The sequence below is a fragment of the Natator depressus genome, chromosome 4 (assembly GCF_965152275.1).
Source record: "Natator depressus isolate rNatDep1 chromosome 4, rNatDep2.hap1, whole genome shotgun sequence".
Classification (NCBI taxonomy): domain Eukaryota; kingdom Metazoa; phylum Chordata; order Testudines; family Cheloniidae; genus Natator; species Natator depressus.
The window spans coordinates 73989779-74015411 of record NC_134237.1 but is presented as its reverse complement, the minus strand read 5'-3'; the positions used below and the strand labels follow the sequence as shown (position 1 = coordinate 74015411).

General features: G+C 41.7%; 1 protein-coding gene across 2 annotated transcripts in view; it reads right to left on the bottom strand.

Annotated features, from left to right (window-relative positions):
• WDR17 (WD repeat domain 17) overlaps nt 1-25588 on the bottom strand; it is a 124370-nt gene extending 98782 nt beyond the window's left edge. The window contains exons 1-2 of one of the 2 annotated variants that reach the window (XM_074951186.1): nt 25506-25527; nt 19307-19455 (exon numbers count right to left, since the gene is read on the bottom strand). In XM_074951186.1, the coding sequence (XP_074807287.1) occupies nt 19307-19315 (9 nt within the window). In that variant the 5' untranslated portion in view covers nt 19316-19455; nt 25506-25527. Of the gene's footprint in view, nt 1-19306; nt 19456-25505 lie in introns of both variants that reach the window. The other variant, XM_074951187.1, reaches the window with a different exon arrangement.
• Nucleotides 25589-25633: the final 45 nt, after the last annotated feature.

Genomic DNA, 25633 nt, shown 5'->3' with positions numbered 1-25633 from the left:
GGGGAGAGCCAACAGTGGCAGGGGGCCCCTATACTGAACACTGTCCCCACATTTTCCACAGGAGTTGGTCCTGGAAGATATCTCACTGCTGAGGGTGACCTGGGAAGCAAGGGAGGGTCTTCTACTGCAATGCGGCTTCCGCCCTGGCCCATATGCAGCTACACTGTGTGCAGCAATAGTCCCCGCCCCCATGGCACAGTGGCACCAACAAGTTAGCCTTACTGGGACAAGGACCACAGTGGCTCTCCCGAGAAACCTGCGCAAGCGCATTGCCCAAGTTCTGGATGAGACCTTTGAAGAGATCACTGAGGCTGATTACTGCGATCTGAGAGAGCACATTAACGTCCTATTCCGCATCTAGGCATGCACGCAGCCCTAACCCTCCTTGCCCCAAGAGCCCGCACTGAATAACTTCCTTCCCAAAATAAAAGTGGCTTACCGGGAACCTCCTCTGGTGTTTGTCCTTCCCCAAGCACCAGCTGCCGTGACTGGCTACCTTCCTCCTAGCTTGAGAACAGCTCCTGGCTGCATGCATCTAGGAATTCCAGGGTGTCTTCCTCTGCCTCAGCACCCTTGCTCCCACTTTGCTCCTCCTCCTCCTACCTTGTTGCACTCGGCTCTGAAGTGTCCATGATGGTCCTCAGAATGGACGTGGGGTCATCCCCAAGTATCGTGTCCAGCTCTTTGTAGAAATGGCAGGTCGCAGGGACAGCACCAGAGCAGCTGTTTGCCTTGTGGGCTTTGCGGTAAGCATTCTGCAGCTCCTTCACTTTAATCCTGCACTGCAGTGCATCCTGGTCATGGCCCCTTTCCATCATGTCCCTTGATATCTGCCCAAAGGTATCTTAATTCCTACGGCTGGAGTGCAGCTGCGACTGGACAGCTTCCTCCCCCCGAACACTGATGAGGTCCAGCACCTCGCCATTGCTCCATACTAGGGCTTGCCTGGCGCATGGAGGCATGGTCACCTGGAAAGATTTGCTGAGAGCACTCCACACCTGGCTGAGCAAACAGGAAGGGGATTTTCAAAACTCCCAGAGAATTTAAAGGGCGGGTCTGACAGTTGGTCACCTGAGGACAGGGCGGTAGAGTTCAAAGTGATGACCAGAGTGGCTAGAACAGGCATTGTGGGATACTTCTGGAGGCTGATCACAGAGCAATAACAGACCAGGGCGTCCACACCGGCGCCACGGCACTCCAGCGTGGGCACACCAAATGTTATTCCAGTCGCTGAGGTGGAGTACTAGCAGCTCTGTAGCCGCGGAGTCAGAGCGCTCTACGTGCCTTGCCAGTGTGGACGGGTAGTGAGCTAGTGCGCCCGGGGCTCCTTTAATGCACTCTAACTCGCAAGTGTAGCCAAGCCCTTAGTCTTGCAGGGCTTGGGCTGACACAGGCCAGCTGTGGCATTTTAACTGCAGTGTAGACATACCCTTAGATTCAAACCTGTAGCATAAAAAAGTTCTGTGTCTTCTTGAGGCAGAAAGAACTGGGAGGGGGCAGACAGGTCCTACATTGGGGGAAAAACCTTAGAACCAGCTCAGCAGAAAGATTAATCTAAGATTTATGTATTTTATTTAAGTCGCTCCAGGTACTCTCGAGGTATAAAGGTGCTTCCAAGAAAGTGAGCAAATTTGAGGCATAGTCACAATGTGTGAACTTTGTTAGCAACAAGGCAAGAGCTCTCTCACAGCAGGTATGCAACCTTTTCAGATTTATTTCTAAAGACAGTGGGGGAGCTATTCCCTACTGCCGTCATCCTGAGCTAAGAAGAAAAAAAGGAAGCAGAGCTATACCTCCATTCTATTCAGCCGGGAGGGATGAAATCTTGAGAGGGGTTCACTGGAGCCTTTATGGATATGTCTGGAAAAGAATATGCTGGAAAAGCAGCACAACCCAAACATCTTGGACTGAGGGAGAGGTAGGTATCTAGAAACAGGGTATATCTATGCTACAAGCACTGCAGCTGTAGCATACACACTTACGACAGTGACAGTCAAGGTTTTTCCATTGCTCTAGTAAATCTACCCCCTCAAGAGGCCACAGAATTAACATCAACCTACAATTCTTCCTTCAATCTAGCTGCGTCTACAGTGGTGTTAGTAAATATTAACTTTACTATTTTTAAGTTAAATTCTCATAATTCTTTTATGTGCCAACCAAAATCCTTTTTATGTTGTGTATTGATATATTTAGTACCCTATATATAGGGCCCTACCAATTTCACAGCCATGAAAAACGCAACACGGACCATGAGTGAAATCTGATGTCCCCTTGTTCCTAGGAGCGCCCTAGCAAAGGGGGCTCCTAGCTCCGGTTAGGCTGGGGAGGGACAGGACTTGTCCATTCCCTGCACAGCTACTGGAGGTGGGGAGGGGGGATGGACGAGACCAGACCCACCTCCAGGTGCCTCCCCCTGCTGCAGAACGCTCTGGGACTGTGCAGCAGACCCAGAGGTTCCTGCAGCTGGAGGAGGCTCATGGAGTTGAATCTGATCTTCCCTGTGCTGCTGGGAGCACCCCAGCAAAGGGGGCTCCTAGCTACTAGTCCAGGCAGGGCTGGGGCAGGGCAGGGCAGGACTTGCTCTTTTCCTGCAGGGCTGCTCTTGGGTATCTTCCTGGCTGCAGACAGCTCTGCACCCCTTCCTCCCCACTCTGTCCAGCTCTGAAGGCAGCACAGAAGTGAGGGTGGCAATCACATGACCTCCCTACAACAGGTTTGTGACACCCCCGCTCCCCCAATCCCCTTTTGGGTCGCGAGCCCCAAGGTTACAACACTGAAATTTCAGATTTAAACATCTGAAAATGTGAACTTTATCAATTTTCAAATCCAATGGCCGTGAAATTGACCATAATGGACCGTGAATTTGGTAGGCCCCTACCTATATATATTGAAACTAAAAAGTTCTTTGTCCTTCAATTGAACCTAAAGGATGGAAGGAAAATGAATTTAATAACGGACTGCGTATAAACTTTTAACCCTACTTTTTATGTTAACTTCACTAATATAGTCCAGGTGTCCAAGGAAGAGAACCCTCAAACTAATGAAAAGTGTCTACACAAGTACATTATATACAAAACTGGGTGACTGATAAGGAATAGTTGTTATTTCAGATGGATGAAATAATGCAGATGGATGAAATAATGACTCACTGAAAGATGTTTTTAATTCATTAAGCACATTGGCTCTCACAGATACTTGTAATAAGACCAGATTAGAGATTCCTTTTTGCTCATCAACCAGGTAAACTGAGGTGCATAAAAGAAATGTCATTAGTAATTAGGAAAACAGAACACAGGGTAAAATTAATTGTGGAAAAGTATATTTTCCTCCAAAAATAAGTTTCATTGTCTCGCCCTATAAAAGGGCACAGGTTTGGAAGTTAGTTTGGAGAGTGCAGACTGCCAACATCCCACCAGTTACAGAGGAGAGAGAGACAGAGACCAGCTCTTTAGGATTAATAATAATAATATTTTAGTAAGTAATTCCATCTGAGCCTGTTACTGACAATCTTGAATCATTCTTAAATTCAAATAAGCAACAGGGGACTAAGTCAACCTTACTACGTCATACAGGGCATGACATTTTTCACAGCCCTGAGCAATGTAGCTAGGTCAAACTAGTTTTAGGTGTAGAGCAAACCACAGTCCCTAACATGGAAATGAGCATTAGGTCTTTTAAATGAGAGCTGTAATATATTCCTTAGAACAAAGATTTAGAATGTGAACGAAACACAACATATCCATATTTACATATTGCTAATGCTTGCTACTCCCCTCCCCTTCTAGTTATTCATACTTTGAAGTAATACTGGTATGTTTAGAAAAGATTGTTTTTGCAGACTGTCAGCTTTGCCCTTTCAAATGGATTTTGGGTTCCCGATGATTCTGGGGTTTTTAAGCTGGAACCAGAACCTGTCTCATGTAAATCATTGGTTCAGTTCTGAATTAGTTCAGTAGTGACCACAAGTTGTTACCACTTATGCCTGTTACCACACAATGCCCTGGTGACCTATGCAAAATGAGTTTTCTGATCTCAATCCAGTCCTTGTTTGGCAAATGTATCTCCTCACAAAAGTAACCATTACAAAAGCCCACTTTTCATTAGAGTCTCAGCAGGGAGACAAGGACTGAATGAACACAGAAATTGAATTATCATTTCAACACAACTAGTGGTGATATCTTCAGCTCAAGTTAAAATAGGGGGCAGGATATTGTGTGGAAGTTCTAACTGCTGACTTCCTGTACCCATATGCAGCTAAATACAGTAGAAGGCTTCAGACTAAATTAAATAAATATAAAAAATAATAAAGGGAAAATAGCCTGAACTGCTCCCCTTCTCAGACAATACATCAAGGGTACATTAGAAATACTGATAAACATTCATTCACTCATTGACCTGCTGTCAAAACTACTGTTTACAAAAACTTTTTGTAATCAAATGGCATGCAATGTTCTCATTTAAGGTGAATATAACCTAATTAATTAATAAAAATATGAAGATGGGTTAATGTAAGTCCAAAAACAAAACAAAAAACTCTTTAAATTAGCCTAAAGAAGGTTAACTTGTTTTAGTATTTTAGATACCTAGTTTATAATATACTTAATTCAGAAAAGAATTTGATACTATTCTTACATTTCTTTTAATCTTTTTTTCCCCCTCTCTCTAAGAACAGGCTTTAGAACTGTTGGTATAATAGTTCTTGTAATATACCAAACTGGAAAAACTTAATTCATTTCCATTTTCGTTGGTTAGCATAATGTTAATAAACTATCATCATACACACCTCTGAGCAAATCAAAAACTCATATTCAGTCTTAAAATACACAATCTTTTGAATGTACTCCTGACATTCTAAAAGGAATACAAAACATACAAATCATGTTCACTTAAATACTGAAGTAATTGCTTAATTCTGGAATTAGTGTCACCATAGTGATAAACCCTGTGATCAAACAGACATTCCACATGCCTATGTTTACGTCTCAGATCCTATTAGATTCTAAGCACCCTAAATTCTCTTTGAAATCAGTGGGGTAAGACACACTGCACCTTACAGGATCGTGACCTTAATTCATACAGGAAACAATTCTGATGAACCAATTACAGTTTAGACGCTAAACAAACACTTCATGTTACTCTTACTATTTATATAGTATATACCTTACATTACTGATATTCTGATTGCCTCTTTTCAATCAATTAGAAAGGGTATGTTTATTATTAATCCTCACAACCACATGTCAGGAAGGGAGAATTATTACTCTGAGGTCACAGACACTGCAATATGAGTTTATAAAACTCATGTGTAACATAGGAAAAAAAGACATTTTAAAGACCATTTTAGAAAGTTAAACTCAGGGGCATATTCTATGCTTACTTATGGGCCAGCTACTTTGACTTTTCCCTTTTTACGTGACTGAGCTATGTAAAATAACTCAATTAAAGTATATATAAAGGGATGATCTAGCTTTGAACTTGCTTCACTGAAATCAATTTCAAAACTCCATTGTCTTCAGTGGGAGTAGGTTCAGGCTCTATGTCATTCAAGAAATAAACTCTCTCATCTTGGAGACTTCTTGAGTTAAGCTGAGTGGATGGGTATCCTATACAAAACATTCGGAACAATGCAATGTGAACAAATTACTGTATACAAATTACATACTAACCTAGTAGTGTATTTATACAAATGTTCATTGTTTCTTTTTCTTTTTTCATTTTTGATGAAAGAGCTATGTAAATTCAAAGTATTATTTGTGGATAGAAGAAATAAAATGCAAAGAACTATGGTTAAGCCCATCATTTTGGTGGGGATTTATATGTACAAAGTTTAAGAAATCCAAAGTTATAGCTCCACAACCACCACAATTACGTCACAGAGCATTTGTGCCTAGCATATCAGATATCATTTAAGGCAAAGTTGCCACCTTATTCAGGAATACAAATTACCACACATATGCAAGGGTGTTGAATTATGGCTGGTTTGGAAAAATAAGTTTGATTTTCTTGTCTTTTGTACAGCTGTAAACTTTGCATTAACATAGGCCCTGAATAACCACTCTGTGTTCACAAGAGATGGGACTCTTATGGCTTGAAGTCTCGAGGAGGACGCTGACACTGAAGGGGAGCATCACCTTCACAGCACTGTCCTTCCCACATCCAGAGATCCACCTCCACTGGATTCTAGGGGAATGTGGCTCTGTCTACAGGCCCAATCACACAAACATTTGCTAGGGGCACAGTGCTTGTACAAAGTTGTGCTAATACAGTGAGTAGTCCCATTTTATGTCAATTTGTGGGATCACACCCATAGTTAGTGAAACAGAGGATGACACTGTGCCAAAATGAACCCTATTCTTAGTTCAATCCTAGATTTTTAAAGAACCTAGATGTGGTGCTATTGATTGGATCAAGGTGAATTTCATTTTAAAATTTAATAATAATTTGATTATTATGTCCCTTTTTATATATAATTGTTTTATTAATTTTTTCAACTTTAACATATATATCAAAACAGAAAATTCATCATAATATACAAATTAAGTAAAGAGGGTTAGGATAAAGAGAAGAGAGGGGAAGTGACATATCTATCTTCAGGGACTGCATTAATCACAGACCTCTAACAAGTCAGCCCAAATTGCTTTGAATTTTTTGGGCATTCCTTCTGCAGAATGTCACTCGTTCTATTTAGCTGCAAGTTCAGCCAGGTATCAATGTTTGATGGCGTTCAGGGATACCAGGTATCACTGAATCAAGCATCAATATTTAATGGGGACTGCCTTTGCATTTTTATGGAATTAATTTTTTAGCAAACCAAGTTGCAGGTTAGAGCCACATCACCTTGTTACTAGGGAACCTCCAGATATCAGGAATATGTCCAAAAATGAAAGTAAGGAGGGAGAGCTCCAATTTTGTGTCCAATATCAAACTGGTCATTTGCAGAGCCGTCCCTTGGGTAGGGCGAATCGGGGTGACCTCTCTGGGCCCCGCGCTTTGGGGGCCCCTGCGGGCCAGTGCAATTGGCCGGCGTGGTTGGTCCCAGGAAGAGACAAATCCGTCACTTCCGCCCCAGGCCCCCCGGGCCCTACAGGCTGGTGCAATTGACCAGCACAGTCAGTCCCGGAAGAGACGAATCAGTCACTTCTGCCCAGGGCCGTGCACCCCACTAGGGATGGCCCTGGTCATTTGACCCATCTCATACAAGAAATTCTTGATACAGGGGCACTCCCAAAACATATAAGGTAGTGTAGCATCAAGGGAATTACATTTCAACAGCGATCAGCATTTATGAGGCCAATTACCATTAACTTATATGGGGACCAGTATATTTGAAAAAACGTCATTTGGTGAATAAGCTGTAGTCTCAGGTCTATAGTTGCTTTTGTAATATTAGACACAACTGTATTCCACTGGGTTGGAGATAGTGGTCTATCCAAAACTCTATTCCAAGCAACACTCAAATTTTCAATCTTTAGCAGTGTTTTTTGGATCAGAAATTGTCAAAGGATATGGCTGGCCACGTAAATCCAGAAAGTTACTTCCATAATAAAAGTCCTGGAAGTTCTGGAGGTCCAAATGCATTTGTAAGTAAATGTTTAATTGGAGATATTTCCCTGCTCCAAAGAAGGGCAAGTCAAATTGTTGAGGAAGATCTACAAATGGTTTAAATTTATCATTCTCAATCAGCAGCAACACAGTTAATTCCTCTCTCCATCAAATCCCTGCACATCAACGTCTGCCACCAATTTTAAAGCTAGGATTCCTCCATAGGAACTCCTCTACATGAAAGAATGGACGAAAGCAGAACTTTCTAGCCAAGTCTGACCAAGCTTGCCTCACAGCTATTATTGTGGAACCACTGGAGCCATTAAATCTATAATAATTTGATCCCTATAATGCCTGAAAGCGGGGAAGGTACACCAATTCTCAGTCAACCCGAACCCAAGGTAGGGTCTGTGCCTATCTCTCAAGCTTCTCTGACCCAGATGGAGCAGTTGAGTACCTGGCCCCAAAGTCTGAGAATGACTAGTGCATGAATAAGAGAGAGTAGATTGAAACTCAAAATAAAACTGAGGTGAAGTTGGTAGACTGGGGAAAGCAATTGGAAACCATGGTAAGAATTATATCTGCTGTTTAGAATTAAAATATATGCCCATCATTTGTTAGTAAAGTTCACACAATCTGAATTTCACTGTTGAATTTATTTATTACATAATTATATAGAAACAGTGGAGAGGACAACTTCTCCAATATACACCTAGCCTGGAAGTTGCAACCATTTCTTTTGTTTGGACACTTTAATACCATCAACTATGCCGTTCTCAATCTGAGATTAGATTGCTGCACTGCACTCTACATAGACCCACACCTTAAATCAGTGTGGAAACCGAAGCTGATAAAGAATACTAAGGTCTACCCAATTCTTATTTACTACAAATTCTCACCACAAGCACATTATACAAGTGCTCCATGATCTTCATCAGTTGCCTATTGTTTTCTGTATGTAGTTTAATTTACAGTTGATTTTGAGCTATAAAGACAAATTGCAAGGGACCTACGTACTTGAGAGATGGCCTCTCTCTCCACGTGACACAGTAACACCTGGATACACAAAGGCATTTCAAGTTGGAGCGGCTTTGTATATGAAAGCAGGACCTGTCAATAGAATGTTTTCTGATAGGGCCCCCTCACCTCTGGAATTCACCCTCACTCCTTGATCCAAAATAGCCATGTTGACTTTGGACATACTGGAAAACCCATCTATTATCCTCATGCTTTTGGAAAAGTTGGGCTGGTATTTTTGGAAGAGAGACAGAAGAGAGAGTATTAGATCATTTATTATTGGTTGATTAATTATGTTGCTAAATCTGTTATTCATTTATTATTATAAACTTTATAATTTGTCAAAGATATCTACTGCTACTGTCTATGTTTTAGAAAAATGAAGCAAAATAATTAATTTCTCTAGAGAAAATTAGCTATTTAGTTTCTTAAAATAATTCCAACATGATGTGTAGTGTCTGTAATTTAATGACACTGGACTCAATCCAGCTTTCCACTTCTGAGAGTTAGGAATACCACCAATAAATTCAATGTATTTATACCAGTGAAAAATTGGTGAGAGTTCAAACTTAGCCTCATCTTGTCTGATTCTATTTCAACACAGTTAAACAGTATTTTAAAATATGCCCAATTCCAGCTGTGATCCTACACACCCCTGTATTTACACCATACACACTTCTGCAATATTTGTACAAAATATGCCTTGTGAGGTATCAGATGAAAGCTAATAAGATGCTGGTTATTAATATCATTGTAAAATGCACGTGTTAACCTTACATATGAAGTTATGAATTTCCTTTGTATAATGTTACTAGAAAACATGTTTAACACAAAAACAGCCTAACCTGGTAAAGTGATGAACAGGACTGTCCTACACAAAGGAATGTGGATTTACCTCAATTTACATATTAGCCATAAACAAAGCTATCACACTAAACCAGCGGGAGTTATCCTGAGCCTGTAGTCGAGAGACAGAGAATTAACATGGCTCCTGTACCCCAGAGAGACACAGGAGACTGAATCTCTAGGAGGTCTTTCTGAATTTTAAGACAAAGAAATCCCGTTGGAAATATAAGGCACACAAAGAGATTCCATCTTTTGCCTACACCTGACGAGACAAAAGACCCAAGCACTTTTTGCTCTGTGCCTTGGGTCCTGGCCAGAGGGTCTGGTCAGCCAAGTTGCCAGAATGATTGGTGAGAAAACTACCTTGAGCAAAGTCTGTAGCTTATGTTAGATCTTAACCATTAGAAAGCATATGTTTATGCTTCAATCCCTTCTAATTGGTATCACCTAACCTATTTTTGTTGGTTTTAACACACTTCTTGGCTTTTTACTATAATCCAGCTCAATGCTATGTTTAAACTGAAAGGATTGTTACTACAGTTAAACTGATAAACTGTACATTTGTCCCTTTAAAGGAACTACAGTCCATATTATTTCCCTGAGTGTGCCAGGAGAGGACCAGACACTTCAGGGCAGATGGCATGGGGGAAATTCAGGATGGGGGCGGGGAGGTAATGTACTGGGGTCACCCTGCAAGCATTAACCCAAGCTGCTGTGTTATAGGCAGGCTCCTCGGGGGTCACAGCACTTGAACTAGGGCTGCACAGCACACAGACACTCAGGGAACTACATGCTCCTCTGCTGGCTTTTGGTGCCTAGGCAGTGAGACATAGGTACAGAGCATTTAAGACACCCACCTTTACAGGGCAGGCTGTCACACAATCTCTCGCTCATCCGGGTTGAACCCCGAAACGTTACAATAGCACAAAATACTATCCTCAGATTAATGACCTCATATCAAAGCATAGCATCTTACAGAAGGTTCTGATATCTCTGTTGAGACATTTTGAAATCAACAAGTGCAAATTAGAGATTAACTGTTTCTTAATGAAGAACGTAACAAAATACATTCATAAATCCTAACATTGCTTTGAGGGTTAAAAAAGGCTTTTCTACCTTAAAAATCATCTGTGATCCTTCTTTACTCATAATATTGTGCTAAGGAAATTCAGAATGTCAATATTTAAAAAGCAGGATACTGAAAAAAGTAAACACAAAAACTTGTTTTGAATGTATTGAAATTAGAATGTATACACCCATGATAAATTCCAGCAATTGCAAAAGTCTAGAAGATAGATGTGTACAATTCCTGGAATGTATTATTAATTAGTATTATTACACATAATATTGTATTAAATAAATACAATACCTTAAAATCATCATTTAAAGTGAAGTTCTATTCTGAAAAGCAACTCTGTGATAATGGCACCATAGCGTTCCATGTAATTTTCTCAATAATTACAGATCAAATGCACTCAGTTTACAGTTCAACATTTTTTCCTAACTGCCAACTGTGCCCACCCAACCAGGACTCAGAGCCAACCAGTCTCCTTTATTCTTGCACCTTTGTAAGAAGTTTTAAAGGTTCCACAGGCGATACTGACCTTTAATTACATTTGAGGCACCCCACTGTCTTCTGATTAAGCCCTCAGCAACACCCATCCAACACCACTGCCATCAATGAATTTGCACAGGTGTAATTTATTGCCTGTACTGGAAGCTTATTCATATTATTGTTTATGCAGGATACCACCAGACATTATTAACTTAACCATAATTAAGGCTACATTTTAGTTACAGGTATTTTTAGTAAAAGTCATGGACAGATCACGGGCAGTAAACAACAATTCATGGCCCGTGACCTGTCCATGACTTTTACTATACACCCCAGACTAAATCTTGGGGGTGGGGCAGCCTGGGACCCCTGCTGGTACTCCTGCTGGTACTGGGGGGCGGGTGGACGGGGCTGGCACCTCACAACTCCCTGGAAGTAGGGACATGTCCGTCCCTCCCTCAGCTCCTAGCTCCATGCGCTGCCCCTGCCCCAAGCACCAGCTCCGCAGCTCCCATTGGCTGGGAACCACGGCCAATGGGCGCTGCAGGCGTGGTGCCTGTGTACAGAGGCAGGATGCAGAGCTAGGAGCTGAGGAAGGGAGGGACATGTCACCACTTCCGGGGGCCCCCCAAGGTAAATGCTGCCGAGGGCCTTCACCCCCTCCCACCCTAGCTGCTCAGGCGGCCCCCAGGCCAGCCACAACAGCCACTGCAGAAGTCACAGAGGTCCTGGAAAGTCATGGAATCTGTGACCTCCATGTCAAACTCGCAGCCTTAATCATAATTCCTTTATTAAATTCGAAGGCCAAATTGTATTTATCCAGTTGCATCAAATGTGCCTTCAGTGCCTAAGAAATCATCACACCGATAACAACATACAGTTATAAACAAAGATCAGGTACTTACAGCATGATTAGGCCATGGGTGCTCAAACCCATGTTGGACTCATTGGCTCCAACCTAATAATGAATCTTTTAAGAGTTATTCTTTAACAGACAAGTTATGCCATTGCTAGTTGCTAACTTTAGCAAAGATCCAGTTTTAGGAAGTTTGGGGTTGACCCCTTTCCCTTCCTTGAGTAGACAAGACATTTATGACTTGGGTCTCCTACTTTAAGGTAACACTGATACACTAAAGGTAACTGTTTACATTACTTGGAACAAATCCTGATAATTAGAGGCTTCTCTTTTTCTTATCAGCCACATTTTCAGCTCAACATTTTTCCCAAAACTTGTCTTGTCACATTCCTTTTAATTTTTTAATCTATTATTTTTAAGGCCTTGTTACATTTTCCCCTATATTTTCAATGTCTTTCCACGTTGCTAAAACCCCATTATTTCACTTCAACTATGAAAAATGTATTTTTATTCATTCCTACATCCTGGTACATATTTTTTGTTGTGGTTTTTATATAAGTCTATGTGTTATTTTTTCCATATTAAATACCTGGGAAGAAAGTAAAATATAAATACTTGTGTATATGTATGCATACTCATACAATGTAATTGCAACTGCTGCTTAACAGTAATTTCCATTCAAACTCTGGGTATTGTGACGGGTAGACTAGGCCCAGAAGCCCTCTGCTGAAGGTCTCAGGGTCCTGCCCCACCCCATCCCAGAGAGGAGCAGAAGAGAGATCCTCCAAGCGGCTTAGAGTGGCTGCAGGGGAAACAGCCAATCGGGGCCAGGAGGCCCATATAAAAAGGAGCAGCAGAAACGGAGTCAGTCAGTTGCTGCCTGGAGCTGGGAGAGGATTGTGTTCCTGGCTGACTGAAAGAGCAGCAGGACCATGGACAGCTCAGTGTGGACAGGGACCAGGGGAGCTAAGAAGGTGCTCCTGGCTAGCTGCTGGGATTGAGTAAGGACTGAGCCCAGGGAAGGCTGCAGGTAGACAGTGTCTCCATGGAGGAAGTTCTGGGGCAGGGGTGGCCAACCTGTGGCTCCAGAGCCACATGCAGCTCTTCAGAAGTTAATATGCAGCTCCTTGTATAGGCACCGACTCTGGGGTTGGAGCTACAGGCCAACTTTCCAATGTGCCGGGGGGTGCTCACTGCTCAACTCCTGGCTCTGCCACAGGCCCTGTCCCCACTCCACCCCTTCCCTCCCCCTCCCCTGAGCCTGCGACACCCTCACTCCTTCCCCTCCCCCTCCGAGCCTCCTGCATGCCACAAAACAGCTGATGGGGAGGGAGAGGGAGACGGAGACGCTGATCGGTGGGGCTGCCGGGGGTGGGAGGCACCGGGAGCGGGGACGGGGAGCTGATGTGGGGCTGCTGACATATTACTGTGGCTCTCTGGCAACGTATATTGGTAAATTTTGGCTTCTTCTCAGGCTCAGATTGGCCACCCCTGCTCTGGGGGTACACCACATATCAGGCTGGGAGAGGTAAAGACTGTATACCCCAGAAGGGATTTGTTCTGTTCCATGTACAGATAGTGTGTGAGACTTGGATGGAGGGCTAAGTCACTGAAGACCCACCAAAGAAACCATCAACCACCGGGGTGCTCACGAGAGGTGGGTGCCAGCCCGTTCCACAAACAGAGAGACTGCTGGCACACAAGGAGGCACTCATGAGAGGTGGGTGCTGACCCTATTATGGTTATACAGAATATTTAAGAATCAGGAAAGTTTAATAATTACAAAATAGTTAAACCCATTATGTACAAGACTACATGTTATATATGGAGCAAAATTATTCATTTAGTGTATACTAGATCTGAAATGCTGGTCCTAGCTTGGGGCTGTTTAAATAACTATCTCCTCTGTATACAACTGAATGCTGGACTGTCCTGGTTTCTGTAGAATGAGTACTAATCCAGTCTAGTCCACAAAGATAAGTTTGTCTCAGTAAGTTCGTCATGTTGCATACATTATGTTGTGCTGTCCTTACAGGGTTTATCTATGACCTTTTCCTATATCATAAATTGCACCATTTTAACAAAGTATATTTTAAAAACAGATTTAGTTAAATTGGTACAAATTCCTGTGTGCAAAATTAACTAACATCCTTTACTTAATGCTTTTTTAAGCACCACATAACTATCTTTGTCTACACTAGGTGCTATGTTTAAATATGTTATCTCGTGTGGTTAACCCTAGAAAGAACTACTGTGTTCTGCATGTATGACCTTTATTTGGCATATGCAGTCTGGTCAAGCCAAGCCACAGCGTTCTTAATAATGTTCAAAGCACGTTATATGTATGACATATAAAGATAAAGAAGAAACACTAAAAGCATATCTTAAGTATAATACTATATCTTCGTCTTTCTTGAAGGGGAAAATGTCCAGTATCTGACACTGATTTAAGAAGATAATGTTCAGATGAGAATACGTGGCCCGATACTATTCCCACTTATTTAACTGGGAACAGGAATGAGCCCCCAGAGAGCAGCATATCTTGCAAATATCTAAAGGAAGTAAAAAAAACCTTTGATAAAAAGGAAAAAATAACTTTAAATACTATCTTCAGCTACAAAACACTCACATGCAGAGTCCCACAAGGCTCAGTCATCTCCCCCATGTTATTCAACATCTTTATGAAATTGCTGGGAGAGCTGATGAGACAAAATGGACTGAAGTGCCAACAGTATATAGATTATATCCAGCTTTACATCTCCTTTATACAAAAATAAAGTGCACCATCTCCTAGATTTCTTATTGCAAGATTCGGGTGATCCTGTTAGGAAGACAGAAGATCCTTGAAGAACCTGTTTCCCACATAACATACCAAACTACAGAAGGCATCTCTTCTCAGAATATGAATGCAGTCTTCAGCATCTTTAAGGGGTCCTTTTAAACTCTTCAGTGCCACTGGATGCTCAAACAACCATGACACCAAAAATCATCCACTTCCATCTGCTATTCGCTAGAAGACAGTACTCCAATCCCATGAAACTCTGAACTGGACACTGCGATTCATGCATTCATGACCTCCAGAGTAACTACAAATTCAGCAGCCAATGTGCATAGAAACACAGGTCATCCTGAAGCTCCTTTCTGCACTAGAATCTTCCACTAAATACAAAATCCAACTCAAATTCTCTGCCCTGATACTAAAGTCTCTCCATGGGATTGGCTCCAGCAACCTGAGAGATCCTCTCTTCCTCTACGATCATCATCATCTCCCACTACAGCTATGTTCAATTCACTGTCAACCAATAGGAGGAGACTTATGAGCACAGAATACCGAATTTTCACAGGTGCTAGACAGAGTATGGAATACATTCCTTCAAAAAAATATAACCCTGGGTATCACTTCCAGAACGACTCGCAAAACTCATTTCTTGGATGGAGCCTTTATTCAATAATGTCTTCACACATGTGGACAACACACCCATTTAGTCACAAACAAATATTATAGAAACTAGTCAAGTTATTTCTCCTATAGGTTGGGAAGGTAGAAAGAGATATTATTATTGCAGCTCCTACTTTTAAATACTTGGGAAGCGCTCAGTGGTGGGGACACACAAAACAAATAACATAGCTTTTGCTTTTTCCTATAACAATTTTCAGGGAGAATAGACTTTTCAGTATTTCTCTCTGTTTCTTAGTTGCTTTCTACAGCACTCGGCAAGCAGATGACCAGGGATTTGTTTGTACTCCTTGTACATTGGCACATACCTTTTCTTTCCAGTCACGTACCATCTGAGGAAGTAATGGTAAAAGTAATGGTAAAAGTCACATCTTATCCTTAGCTCATGCTAAAACTTTTTTTTAAAAAAAGGGGGAGTTGGTCTCTTGAAAACTGGGCACATAAAGCAAGTGTTGTGGGTACCAGAGTTTTGTGACTGAGTTTCTCTCCTCCCATCTCCTCCTCAGATGCTACCTGTATTATAGAAGCATTTTTAGAAGGGATTTCACTTCATTATATAAATTGCACTTTACTGCAAAGAAAGGTTTTGCTGGGAGAAGAGGTTTGGAAAGTGAGAATGTGGCACTGGCAGTGTTCTTTACTAGCAAACTAAAGAAAAATGGCCCAATTTATCCTTGATATCTAACTAGGGACCATATAATATGACCACTTCAGATATAACAGTTCTTCTGGAGTTATTTGGGGCCAGTTGCCTTTTCGATTGAGGATTTAATTTCACTACATCACCAGCCACCAAAATAGCTGTGTGATTTCAAATCTCCATATGTTCCATTGTGTGTGTGTGTGTGTGTATGTGTTTACAAACATACGTGTACACGCGCACACACACACACACACTTCTATATCTTGACTAGCCTGTATCTTGAAAGCTGGGAGGCAAAGCAGTTAACACTTTTCCCCTCAGGACACCCTACTCAAATCCTATTAGGCTACAAGTGAAAGTGAGTGATGACCTCATCCTACTCCCCCAGTTGTGAACACTACAAAACCACCTCAGTCTGGCAAGACTGACAGTCCCTCTTTAAGAGAGGTCCAAAACTAGAATAGATAAAGGGAAATAGAATTAAGTGATTTGGCAGCAGCAAGAAAAAATTTGTAGTTGCTTGACAGTCCTCTTAGACCCTCCTTTACTTAAATAAACTCAAAAAACTACCCCCTCCCCCCAAAAAAATCTCTCTTGACCACTGAAATAAAAGCCAGTATGCTTGAGCTAAATTAAGTTTCAATTTCCCACATAAAAAGAGAATGATAACCATAAAAGAAGAAATTTAATGTCCACTGCTATAACTGCTATAAGTTCCACTCTGAGTATGGTTTGTAACATCAATCAGACCAAAGTTAGGAAGACATGGTACTTCAATAACACCAAATAATTCATTTGACACTTTGTGATAAATTCATCCCATTGACTTCAGAAGAGTTGCATCTGAAATGAATTTTGCCAGGTAAATCTCAAACACTGTCCAGCAAAAGGACACCTCATGAAAATCCATACGTTATCAGCAGTAACTAAAAACCCCTCCCCCTCAAATAAAAAAAAGCAATGTTATTCAACTACTTCTCCTCAATCTCTAAAAATGTTGGTCAACGCATATTTTGTAGACTAACATATTTTAAACATTTTTCCACCACAGTCAGCCCACAAGTGGTCAGAAGACACTATAATTAGGACCCTACTTAACTTGCGATATTGCAGAATCCTCAATATCAAGCTTCTTTCCCCCACACCTCTGCCGGAGCCAGGAAGCCACCAGTGGAAAATCACAGAAAAGTAATAATGTACTTCATTACCACAAATAATAAGGTCCATTATTACTTTTCCACAATTTTCCATAGCTTATCTGCAACTCAGCTGCAATTTTTTGACGATCATCCTGCAATTTCAGCAGGGACTTAACTATAATACAATTAGATATATCCTCAGACTTTTTATATTTTCAAGTACCGTTTTTGATCACACTCCTTTCATATCTTGATACAGATTTATGTGCAGAACTCCCAGTAAAGTCAGTTGACATTTTGTGCAAAAATAACAATAGGATATGGTTTTCAGAAATATAACATGCAAATAATAGAAATATTATTGAAGATGTTACCTTTAAATTTCCACAATGGGAATGGAAATTCTGCCTGGAGCAGTGCCACTTGATACTACTCTATAAATTTTAATAATAATAATAATAAAATAGGGTCTACACCAGTACTATCCTTCCCATATGTAAATACGAATATTTCTAAAAGAAAATATGCAGTGTTGTTGTAGCCACATTGGTCTCAGGATATTAGAGAGAAAAAGTGGGTGAGGTAGTATCTTTTATTGGACCAACTTCTGTTGGTGAGAGACAAACTTTTGAGCTTACACTCCTGAAGACACCAGAAGAAGAGCTCTGCGTAAGCTCAAAAGCTTCTCTTTCACTGACAAAAGTTGTCCAATTAAAAAAAGACTTTCATCTACCTTGTTTCTCAAAGAAAATATGTAATACTATGAAGTCTGATACATTTCAGATGGCAAAGCAATGTGTTCTCTACTGCACAAAAATATTTGTATGCAGTGCTGAGCTAACCACTTCCCACGCATCTTTCAAATTGTGTATTAAATATTTTTACTTTTTCAAAACTAAAAACAAGACTTTATTGGCCATTTTGTTTTGCTAAATTCTGTGTTCTCAAGCGAGTCGAGAAATGTCAGCACACCCAAAACCCTCTAGCATAGATGTATAACTCAAATATGTCAAACCCTGTATAATCTCTTGCATACAAATCACATATTCAGTCTTTATCTAGAGAAGGGTAAATTTCAGCCTTGCTAATTTTGAATAATAAATACCTCCAACTATATAAATGTTTTCATAACTCCTTTGTTTCCCCTCCCTTCTGCAATAAACAGGATGTTTTTATTTTGTGGCTCAGTCCTTAGAATGTACCTTTTTTAAACAGAAGAACGTGCTTAATGCATGAATAGAAATGTAGAACCCTGAGTTACTGATTCTTATGCATGCTACAGTTTCTTGTCAAGGGGTATGTAACATGTACCAATTTAAAATTCTTTTTTGTCTAAAAAGCAGAAATACCTTCTGGAATTCCACATTAAATATTGTCCAAGTGCAAAAGCAAGGAAGCATACAGTTAATCCATTCCCTTTTCTCTACAAATATAACTAAATGAAAAAAAGTGTTCATGCAATAGTAATACTATATAGTTTGGACTCCAAAAAAGAAGAAGCTGTGCTGGCTTCCGACATTGAAAGGCAGCCCCACAGAGTGGAGGTAAAAGCCTTTCCACCCTGTTCCCTGCACAGTATAGAAGGCCGCTGGAGCAGCCATCAAAAATGCAGGAGGAGGTCTGATGTCTGTAGACACTTTCAGTAACTGAACCAGAGGCACCAGCTCACAGGCATTTTTCCCTTATCCTTCCACACTTAGTCTGAATTTATGATAGGGAAAGGTGAAGGAGGATACATTGGCCCTGATCCTTTGGCCCAGCTAAGGAGTGTTTTAGTACAGAACCCAAGTGGGGGGAAAAAGGTGGCTGTACACCACCTCTGCCTTCTTCCTAATGCTGGAGCATAGCTCAGCTACTGGCACAAATCAGGGCCTGTCTAACTTATGCTAACTTGTAACAGTGGGGTTGTTACATCAGCCATTCTTTGCTGGAATGAAGCTCACTTTAGCCGCATTCAGTCTGAACTCCTACTTGGGGTAGAGGGACCATACCTGTTGAAAATTTCCTCATGCCAGGGGAATCCTCTCTTACTAGTTTGTTTCAGTTTTATGCCCCCTTTGCATAGCCAGACCAGTGCAAATGGGCCACATTGGGGGTCAGGATCTGGACCACTGGATCAACATGATCCAGAAACTGAAACAGAAGGATGGAGAAGGAAAGGCAAAAGAGGAGGGAGATGGCATTCAGGTGAAAATGTAAAAAAAAACAAAACAAAAAAAAACAACCATACACCATAGAACTAGACATGTACCTTTGACATTTTGCTTATATCATCTCTATTACTAGGTTTATGTCTTGTCTGTTTAATTGTAAATTCTTCAAGGCACCATGGCTCCCTGTGTGTTTGTTCAGCAAGTAGCACTAGCAGACTGTGATCCTGAGTGGAGCCTTTGGTCACTACTGCAATACAAATATAAAATAATAATACAAAAATTAAATTCACCAATTTCCCCAAAGTATACATTTTACAGTACACAATTTAAAATAAAGAATAATACATCATGCTGAAACAAATAGGAACAGTTGTTCTGCGTAAGCAAACAGCAACTGAGTTATGACTGGTTTTGCATTTCAACTTGAGTTATGAGGACTGGAAAGTCTGCCTTACAGTGACAGACAAACTCAATTTATTTACCTTATCAAATAAAAGATTAACAGATCCCTTGATTATAATCCATGTACCTAGTCTGGGAGAAGATTCCCTTTAAATAGAGAGCTCTTCAGTCTACCAGACAAAGCCGTAAACACGAGCCAACGGCTAGAAGTCTAAACGAGACAAATTCAAACAGATTTTTAACAGTGAGAAGAATTTACTGTTTGCACTACATCCCTTCATGGATTGTTCATTCTCCATCACTGCATTCAATCTTAATATCAAAACTGGACATCTTTCCAGAAGATATCTGGACTCGTAGAAACAATCCTCAAATCATGCAAAGGGCCAGCTTCCTCCAAGACAAAACTGACTTCCTCCACAAACTCTGCAACATTAACAATCTTCCACAGAACATCATCCTTGTCACCTTGGACCTCATTTTCCTATACACCAACATCCTTCACAATGGTAGCATAGCTGCCTGCCTCAAATATTTACATGACAATGGACAGCCCTCGGATATCCACTCCAAATTCATCCACTGCATCCTTACCCATAACAATTTTACATTCAACAACAAACTCTTTGTCCAAACCATGGGAACTGCCATGGGTACTGGGATGGCTCCCCAGTATGCCAACCTCTTCATGGGCCATCTTGAAGAAGAAATTCTAGACAAGCACACCACAAAACCAAGGATATACCTGAGCTACATCAATGCTATTTTCATCCTCTAGACAGGTGACTTAAATTCCCTCAGATTTTCACCACAAATTTCAACCACCACCTGTCCATTAAATTCTCTCTCAAACACTCCCATGCTAGCATCAACTTCCTGGATACCACGATCAGCTTCAACAATGGAACCCAACAGATAACAATATACAAGACTCTCACACCTATCTTCATAGATCCAGTAACCTCCCCAAATACATCACAAAATTTATCATCTGCAAAAAGGCACTCAGATATCACAGGATATGCTCAGAGGAAAAAGTCCAGGATACACACACAAAACCACCTTCACCAAACAAGGACACTTCACCAGAGAAGTAGATTGATTCATGGAACAGGCCACCCAAATACTCTGGGTGAACTTGCTTCAATACAGAAACAACACCCACTCCAAACACACACTCCTAGTTGTCACCTATCACCCCACACTGGAACCCATACCAGGTACCATCAAACAACTTTATGATGGGGACCCCATCCATAAAGAAGTCTTTCCTGAACCCCCTCTTCTGGCCTTCAAACAATCCCCCAGCCTCTCCAAGCTCATCGTCAGAAGCATGTTCCTACATACCAGGACACATCAACTCAAAGCAGTACCAGACATGCTAGAAGAACAGATGCAAAACCTACAGACATATCTCCATTGCTATAATAATCAAACACCTTTCAAGATCCATGGGTCCTACATGTGCCTATCGCAATATATGGTGTACCTCATCCAGTGCTCTAAATGCCCCAATAACATGTATGTGGGTGAAACCAATCACTACGTGCTTGAATGAACTCAGACAAGAAAATGAGAAGACAAAAACACCACATCACCTGTGGGTGAACACTTTGTCACAAAGTGATCACTTTATGTTTGATCTATCCGTCCTCATGTCAAAGGAAACCTGCACAACACTTTCAAAAGATGAACCAGAAGCTTAAACTCATAACTTTGCCACACCCAAAAAATCATGGACTGAATAGAGACACTGGATTTATGGCTTATTATAACAATCTATAACCCACTAACAACCCCCTCTTTCTTTCCCCCCATGACTGAAAGAGGTTAATGCGCCAGTTCACCTTGAATGGTCCCTTGAAATATGTGTTAACTACTTACACTAAGCAATCTGTTACACCTTATATTTAGCTGTAATTCTCTGAATAAGTTTCCCAGGCCTAAAGGAGAACTTTGTGTAAGCTGAAAAGCTTGTCTCTCTCACCAACAGAAGTTGGTCCAATAAAAGGTATTACCTCTCCCACCTGGTTTCTCTAATGTACCAGGACTGACATGGCTACAAGAACACTGCATTTCCAAAATATAACTTCTGGTTGAACAAAAAGTATATTGGGTATGATGCAGAAATTACCAGGTGAATATCTATGGCCTGTGTCATGCAGGAGGTCAGATAAAGTGATTGTAATAGTCCCTTAAAATCTATGACTATGAGTTTTACTTCATGTGTCGAACTGATTAGACAGCTCATTTACACTTTGATTTTACAGCCTACATTTAGAAATCTTTCTAAAATAATTTCCAAAGTTATCATTGGATCATCGCGGTCTAAAATAGCCTCTCTGAGATGCCGGGGGAATTTATTTCCCTAACAGAAGTTCCTTTGATACTTTGTTGAGGCAAATAATGTATTAGAATTGTTTGAGGGTATGAAGTATGTGGATAAGGGTGATGCAGTTGATACAGTATACTTGGATTCCCAGAAAGCCTTTTACAAGGTTCCTAACCAAAAGCTCTAAAGGATACTAAGTAGTCATAGGATAACAGGAAAGCTCCTCTCATGGATCAGTCACTGGCTAAAAGATAGAAAACGAAGAATAGGAACAAATGGTCAGTTTTCATGAAGAGAGGTAAACAGCGGCATCCCCCAAGGATCTCATTGGGATCTGTGTTGTTCAACATATTCATTAATTATTTGGATAAGGGAGTGTGTGACACTGCACCCCACATTCATCATATTAATATTATTATAATATGGTTATGGCATAATTATGATGCATTTTGCACAAGATAAGTCATGTGAGGCATCATTGGAAAAGTTATGATTTGCTGAATATGATTATCTGATTTGTATGCATGTATCGTTTTTGTATCTGAAGTTATGAATATAGACTATGTATCTGTATTTCAAATGTAGTTACACCTGGGTAACGCCCACTAGACAAGATGCTTTCAGTCTAAATAGCTGGTTGTAAAGGGCCTGTTCAGGGCAATGGGCTATTAGAAAGAACAACAGGTCTTCCGAGAAGCTTATCTCCTACCTGGTGAGCCTTACTGAAAACGCTACAGACAGCCTGTGAGTGATGGCTGCTAAGACACTGCAAGGACATGTGACCCGGCCACATAATGCTGGACTCCATCTTGGGATGTCAGGATTTTGCCACAGACTGGTCTGGGAACCAAGCTTTGGAACAAAGGGTTCCTGCCGTATGCAAAAGATATATAAGGGAGGGAGTGACATCATCTGCAGTTCTTCACCCAAGAAAACTCCTGGAAACACTTGAGGAACAAAGACTGAACTGGGGGAAGTGCTGGGCCCAGGCTAATCGGATTTCTAGCCTGTGTATGAAACACTGAGGAATTCCAAGATGTAAAGCAAGTGCAGCTTGCCTCTTAAGAATCTGCAGCCTGCTTGTATCATCTCTTGGGGTGAAAATCTGCTAATTCATATCCAATCTATCTAGTATATTAAGCTTAGTTTGTGTTTTTTGTTTATTTTCTAAGTAATCCACTTTGATCTGTTTGTTATCCCTTATAATCACGTAAAATCTATTTTCTGTAGTTAATAAACTTGTTTTTGTTTTAATCTAAACTAGTGAGCTTTGACTGGAGTGCTTGGGGAAAATCTCTGCTCGATTACCACAAGTGTGTATTGTTCTCCTCACGTGGCGGGAGAGGCGGACCGGGTATTAAGCCCATATACTGGCCAGATTTGACCAGGACAGGACAGTACTGCTCTGGGGTCCGAGGCTAGGAAGCTGGTGATTAGAGCGCCTGCATGTAACTGCAGCTGGGTGTGTCCCTACTTATATGAATGCTGGTGAAAGTGCAAGCTGGTGGGCTTTGCAGCTTGTCACAGCAATACAGTGTGAGAGGCAGCCCAGGCTCGTGGGTCAGAGGGCTCAGTGGTACCCCAGTTTTAGGTGGCATCCCAGGGAGAACTTGTCACAGAGTGAATGAGAAAGTGGAAATTTTTGCAGATGATACAAAATTACTCAAGATTCTTAAGTCCAGAGCTGACTGAGAAGAGTTACATACAAAATGACTCCTAGGAAGAAGTACTGTGGAAAGTGATCCACCATGACCCTCAGATCCCAAGCTTAATATAAGTCAACAATGTAATGCTGTTGCAAAAAAAGCAAACATCATTCTGGGATGTATTAGCAGAAGTATTGTAAGCAAGACACAAGAAGTAATTCTTCTGCTCTACTACACGCTGATTAGGCCTCAGCTGAAGTATTGTGTCCAGTTCTGGGCACCACAAATTTAGGAAAGATGTGGACAAATTGGAGAAAGTCCAAAGAAGAGCAACAAAAATGATTAAAGGTCTAGAAAACACGACCTATGAGGGAAGATTGAAAAAACTGGGTTTGTTTAGTCTGGAGAAGAGAAGACAGAAGAGACACAACAGTTTTCAAATCCATAAAAGATTGTTACAAGGAGGAGGGAGAAAAATTGTTCTTCTTAACCTCTGAGGATAGGACAAGAAGCAATGAGCTTAAATTGCAGCAAGGGCGGTTTAGGTTGGACATTAGGAAAAGCTTCCTAAATGTCAGAGTGGTTAAGCACTGGAATTAATTGCCTTGGGAGGTTGTGGAATCTCCATCATTGGAGATTTTTAAGGGCAGGTTCGACAAACACCTCTCAGGGATGGTCTAGATAATACTTAGTCCTACCTTGAATGCAGGGTACTGGACTAGATGACCTCGAGGTCCCTTCCAGTTCTATGATTCTATTAAAGGGATCTCAAAAAACTGGGTGACTGGGCAACAAAAAGCAGATGAAATTCAACACTGACAAGTGTGAAGTAATGCACCTTGGAAAAATACTCCCAACTACATATATAATGATATATTATAAACTAGCTCTTGCCTGTTACTACTCTAGAAAGAGATTTTGGAGTAATCACACATAGGTCTCTGAGAACTCAATGCACAGCAGCCATCAAAAAAGGGTAACAAGGAAAGAGTAGAAAATAAGACAGAAAACATGATGCCCCTATATAAATCCATTGTGCACCTCCATCTTAAAGTATTTTTTCATATAATGCACAAATAACCTATGGAACTCATTGCTATGGGATGTTGTGATGGCCAGAAGTATAACTGGGTTTAAAAAAGAACTAGATACATTCATGAAAGAGAGGTCCATCAATGGCTATTAGCCAAGATGTTCATGGCTGTAATTCTATGCTCAGGGTGACCCTGAAGCACTGACTGCCAGAAACCAGGAGCAGAAGACAGGTGGCTCTCCGCAAAATTGCCGCAACAGCCACGGTCAAAGGCAGGATAGTGGGCTAGACAGACCATTGGTCCCATGCAGTATGGCAATTCTTAGGCCTTAAGTTTATTTTGGTTTAGGCTTGTTTTCAGGTTTGCCTTTGTGCATGTGTGTGACTTTCATTCAGCAGATCTTCCAATTCTGCCATTGCCTAGCGCGGAGGCAGGATTTCACCGGTAAAGTGACCCTCCCTCTTTTCCCTGCAAACCCAGCAACTATCTCTGAAGCCAGGCACTCCTTCCAGCCACCCTCTCGCCCTGCGGCTCCCACGGGGGGAAACACAAAGTCCCCCAAAGAAAGTTTATTGATGATCAGAAAATAATTCGGGGTGTGTGTGTGAGACTGCGCCAGGCTGCCAATCAGAGACCCTTCCTCCGGGCCGCCCTCCCCCGGCACCCGGCGCCGCCGAGCGGAGGCGAAGGAAGCGCTTTCAGGCTGGCCGGAGGCGGCTGATGTGAAACACAAACCCCCGACGGGCACGGACACCCCGAGCCGCCGCCGCCTTCCCGGCCCCGGGATACAGGAGCAGCGCCCCTGCCCCGGCCCGCGCATCTGCCGGACCCCCCCCCCCAGCGGTCACCCAGCAGCCGCTCCCCAACCGGCCCCAGCTCCTACCTGGCCGCTGCCCGCACCGCCACTGTCCCCTGGGCCAGGGGTGAAACCAACAAAACCCGTCACCCAGGCAACGAGCGGGGCCCGCCTCCTCCGCCCAGACCCACGCTGATTGGAGAGAGCCGCTTGAC